This window comes from Nestor notabilis, unplaced genomic scaffold (genome assembly GCF_000696875.1).
Source record: "Nestor notabilis isolate BGI_N333 unplaced genomic scaffold, ASM69687v1 scaffold15330, whole genome shotgun sequence".
NCBI lineage: Eukaryota > Metazoa > Chordata > Aves > Psittaciformes > Psittacidae > Nestor > Nestor notabilis.
In genome coordinates, this window is record NW_009912586.1 from 2,999 (window position 1) to 8,139 (window position 5,141).

A 5,141-nucleotide genomic window follows, 5' to 3' on the forward strand; every position below is an offset into this window, starting at 1 on the left:
GCAAGGCCTGTTTTGTTTTGCCATCAGAGGTGAATGTCTATCCGTATACTTTTGCATCAGTCATTCAGTCTTAATCTTAAAAATTTTAAATTTTATTAAAAAAAATAATTCACATGGTAACAGAACAGAGGTTCGTGGACTAAATGTGAAGATCTAGTGGGTCACATACTGCAGTTTTTTACTGCAGGCAGCTGTTTTAAAGCAGGTAAACCCAATGAAAATAGCTTACTGTTGTGGTGCTCTCCTGTAATAAATTGCCACAGGAATATTGTCATGTTTGAATGGAAATAACTATAGTTATGATCTGGACTTCGCTACATCTAGATTTCTTTAGATGTTTCTTCTACTTAAAACTTACATCTAAAGGGAATATGAAGCTATCTTAACTTTTAATGGGGGGCTTTGAAATTTGTTCTACCACAGTTGGCGACTATGCTATGGGGACTGCTGTACATCTGGGCACATCTCTTGTATATGTATGCTTCAGCTTACCTGAAGGATTCAATTTAGTGTGCATTGCCTGTCCTTTTTGATTTCAACATGTGTAACGCATGTAGGATGTCCCAGGAGCCCTCAGATTTACTGCATACATGTAGTTCTGACAGGAGGAAAAAAATCGGGAATTGGGATCACTCTTGAGGCTTGGTTCTGTCTGAAAATATCTGCTATATAAAGTCAAAGTTAAGTTTAGAAAAAATAAGCTTGTATGGACCAGATATGACATCGGCAAAAAAATCCAAATGGTGTGTTTTATTACAGCTGTTGTTGAGCCACAGGCTCTTTAGTACAAGGGCTTAGTCTTTTTTGGTGTATAAAAGCCATTCTCATAATACAGCCATTGCTATTGTACTAATTAGCACATTATTTTTAGTTCTGAACGGAGGAATTCTGTTGAATTCATTTATCACGTGGAAAAAGGCCTTTGTACATTTGCTCAGGCTGTAGTCAACAAAATAGGCAGTGAAGTGTGCTACACCTGTTACCATGTGCCTGTAGCATGTTAGACACAGTAGGGCTGAAACTGACATGCCCAGAAATGCTGTAAAGAAAGGGGTATATAGTGGAACGTTTATTCTTTAATGAAGTTACTGCTTTGGAACACTATTTCTCCCTTGTCCTCATCTATGCAAAGTAATGCAGATAAAGACATCTTACTCCTGTGTAGTATTATTACAGCAGGCCATTGTGATTGCTTTATTAATAAAATTAATCTTATAAACTTTTTTAGAGCCTGGTTGACAGCAAAGGAATTGCCAACTGGTTTGTCTTCTTGTTGGCATGATGGACTCAGTTTTATGCTACTTCTGTGTTGTTACAGGTCTGTAGTGTAAGTATAGTAAGTTACTGTTTTACATCTGTCCCTAAACCCGTTTGTGAAAACAAAACAAAAAACCAAACCTCAAGCACTCCCACCCCCAAAAAGAAGGTGTTTGGGTTTGGTTTTTTTGCTTTGCCTAATGTCTGTACTTCAAAGGTTAGGTGAATGTTTTTAGCATAGTCATCAACTTCCATAAACTGAGCAAACCAAAGAGCAAAATCATAGTGGTGATTTTGAAGTAATGAAAAACTGCTGAAAGAGGAAAAAATCCACCATTGTAATGTTTACTGTTATGTAATTGACGTTGCCAGAAGATCCAGGAAGATCGGTTCTTTGATTTCAAGCTTACCTGTTACTGCAGTATGTCTTATGGAGAAATGTGTACATCAGTAAGGTTTTGATGATATGCGCTATAAAAATATGTAAATCTTAGAAGGTGTAGATGGGTGTGAGCACAGGCAGTAAAATATATACGTAAGCTGCATAAGTGCGTGCAGGTTGTCAGCTGCATAGGTTGTTGGTTCTGGAATTTACAGGCTCATCTGCAGAAGTAAAGGAGCAATGCATTATAAACTGCTCAGACTTACGGTTTTGGATGAGAGGCTGATGGAGCTTCCGTGTACTGTGAACAGTTTGGTACTGGATTAAGAAGTCTGTAGTGATCTGTAGCTTCCCAAGCCCATTAGTTGTGCTTCAGGGAGCTTCCAGCGTCATTGGTGAAGCCTGTACAGCTTGTAAGCAGTGCAGGCCTGAACTTGACAGCAATCTCAGACAGCAGGTAGCTAGAAGTAGATAGGCAGAGCAAAGGGCTGTTGAGAATCCAACCCTAATCTAGGTTGGAAATAGAAGAAGAGGTGTTGATTCTTGTGCAGGTAGTACTCTAAGATGAGAAAAGTCCATTTTTCATATTGACTTTGTGGTTTTGATATGTCTGATAGCTTGGAAACACCTGATGGGAGGGGGAAGGGGAGAAGAAGAGTGAACTCTCTTCTCCCCCACAGCTTTTGGAATAGAGCCTGTGCTCCTTCGGTGTCTTTTCTTCCACAAAGAAAACCAGTGCTACTGTCTGCATCTGCATTTGCATTCCCAAGCAGTAGCTGACTGAAACTGGCAAAACCGGTCACTTTGGATTTGGGGTGAACCTCGGATAATAATGCTGGTGATTTCATTCTGCTGCTTGGGGAAAAAAGGGAACCTGTGAGCAACAAGAGAAACCATGAGGCTGCCTGAAGGTGCAGGAAGCAGAGCTACATGGTTTACACTTTAGAATGTGTTTGCAAACATGCTTTTAGGAAAAAGGAACTCTTTATTCCCTGCTGAGAGTAGACAAATGTTTGGGTTTTTTTTCCTAGCCCTGATACAAAGCAAATAACTGAAGTCTGAAGAATTCCCCTGTACATCTGTTGAAACACGCAGTGCTTAGGAAGGGCAGAAAATAGTTAATTCTGAAAACAGGTGACTCAAGTGAAAAAAAACCCAACAAACTAATTCAAGATGTGAACTGTGGCAATGAGTACTTGGGTTAAGAATTCTTAAAGATGATTTTCTCCATTATGCTCTTTTCTTTCTCATTGTCTGTACGTTAGTACTGTCTACTCCCCTTTGTCCAGATGTGTTCTGCTTTGTTGTTCAACCAGTGCCACAGAAGAAACATTTGTACCTGGGATTTCCTACTTTAAGTACTTGTAATCTGTACAGTTATTCTGCTATTTCATTGTGCATTTCTTATATATGCAGTTCTGCAGTACTGCATGTGCTGACACATCTTACTAACTAGATGTGGTTCTTCTGAGATGCATCATTTAGCAGCTCTTGGGGCCAAATTACCTTTTTTTCCCCAGTAACTGCTGTTTATATAGATGATCAGGGCAACCTTCAGGAAACTGCTACTGCAGGGCGCTTCAAACTTGACCTGAAGGAATTACCTGTAGGCTCATTAAGTCCCCTTGCTGATTAATTCCTCGTGCTTTTGAGACCTCAGACTAGGAAGGGAATTAATGTTGCTATCCCATGTATCTTTGCTGTGCTTAAATGTTACAAATGTCTTTGCTCTGAATTGCAATTGTGTGGTAAGTCTTTCTATGAGATTGATCAAATTTGATAGTGTGAGCTGAAATTGATGTGCAAATAAACATCCACAGTCAAACTGCAATGATGAAATAAAATGAACCAGTTATTCAGTGCAGGTCAAAATGGAATCAGAAGAGTAGTGAACTCAGCAGAAGCAATCTCCGAGAGATCTTCATTTTACATTGTGTGATTTTCAAAGCTGCAAATTTAAAAATATTATCCAAAGGTGAAGCTGGCGTCCAGCTGGCAACTCCTTGGGAACAAGTTACTGAATTTACAAAAACCAGGCTTCTGCCATATCAGACTGAGACCTTAACAGAAGCACAAAGTATGCTAAGAGTCTGTGTTGCATGTCCTGGTTTTCTCATTAGGAAGCACTTCTGCAGTTGCAGCACAGATTTCATTGCCTCATATCACAGCACACAACTGTCACTTTCTGATTTCATTTCAGCAACCTTAAGTGAACGGGGGACGTGTTATCCTTAGCTGCCTAGAAAAAATAAGGTTCAGATTAGAAGTGCTCTCATCCCTGGCTTGATCATCTGTCTGACAGTATCAGTGAACTTTCAGTTAGTAATTTGGCATAAATATTAAGACTGGTGAATCAGCTGGAGAGACAGAAGGGGAAATCTTCCCACATTTGTGTAAGACCAGGCAGAAGACAAACTAATTATCCTCTACTTGAAAGCAAATGAGGAATTCTAAGGACAGCTATTTTAGTGAAAGGTATACACTCATAAATTTCTCGTTATAATAATAACAGGTTTTGAGCAATAGTCGTTTTCACACCCCAGTGCTTCTGGTGTTCCTTTGCTTTAAAATGCTGAATACTTCTGTTTATTCCCTTGTGAAAACTGTGAAGAACAAATATAATTTCTAAAATCCACTAATCCGTTTGTCAATTCCTTTAAAATAAAGTTACTTGTCTATTCTTCAAGGCAAAGATTTTCTTTCCACTCAAACCTGCATCAGGCCCCAAACTTCATCTTGGTGAAAAGTTATTATAAGACTGGTTTGGGAAAGTACTAAAGGACATGCTTGTGCTTCATTGATCTGAATGCTTTACTGAATAGTGACTCTCTCAATTGCAAGGAAGAAATGGCATCTCTTGAACTTTAGAGATATTCAGGTTCTTTTCCTCTTTCTGTATGTCACAGAACATACGTTACTGGTTAAAATTGTATCTGGAGCTTTTGGTATACAGCAAATTCAGGAACAAGTTAAAATGTTGATTTCTGAGAACAGGTGACTAGGAGAGCCTTAGCCATGTAAGTTCCAGCAGGCATTATACATTGATCTCCAGCATCAGTAGAAGTGCTACTGTATTCTGTAAAGTCTGAGGTCCCTCAAGCATACTTCTTGATGTTACAGGGCTGTTTTCTTGAGGATTCCTTGGAGGAATTGTCAGCTTATCATGGTAGCACATCTGTGATTGCCTAGTTGCAAACAATTTACAGAGTTGTGAAAGTGGTATTTGAGAAACAAGGATCTGAAAAATTTAGTAGCATCCTGCAGAATCACAGCGTATGTGCTGTATTTTTTTTAGATTATCTGTAGACTACTGACTTCTAAGAAAATACTTAGTTTTGAGGTGATTTAGGCAGGATGGCGGGTTGCAGAATACATGGTGAAGCATGGAGTTCATGCCTCTTGTTAACTGGGTATGTATTTATTTTCGATTTTAGGTTGGAGGCAGTAAGCACACAATGAATGAGCACCTCCATGTTGGTAGCCATGGACAAATCCAGGTTCA

At 39.2% G+C, this 5,141-nt stretch overlaps 1 protein-coding gene across 1 annotated transcript in view; it reads left to right on the top strand.

Moving 5' to 3' along the window:
- The first annotated feature begins 5,043 nt into the window (after window positions 1-5,043).
- The window catches only part of DYRK2 (dual-specificity tyrosine-(Y)-phosphorylation regulated kinase 2), a 2,292-nt gene continuing 2,194 nt past the window's right edge, over window positions 5,044-5,141 (top strand). Inside the window, exon 1 of the mRNA XM_010020222.1 lies at window positions 5,044-5,141. This exon is cut by the window's right edge and continues 2,194 nt beyond it. Coding sequence (XP_010018524.1) covers window positions 5,095-5,141 — 47 coding nt within the window. The 5' untranslated portion in view covers window positions 5,044-5,094.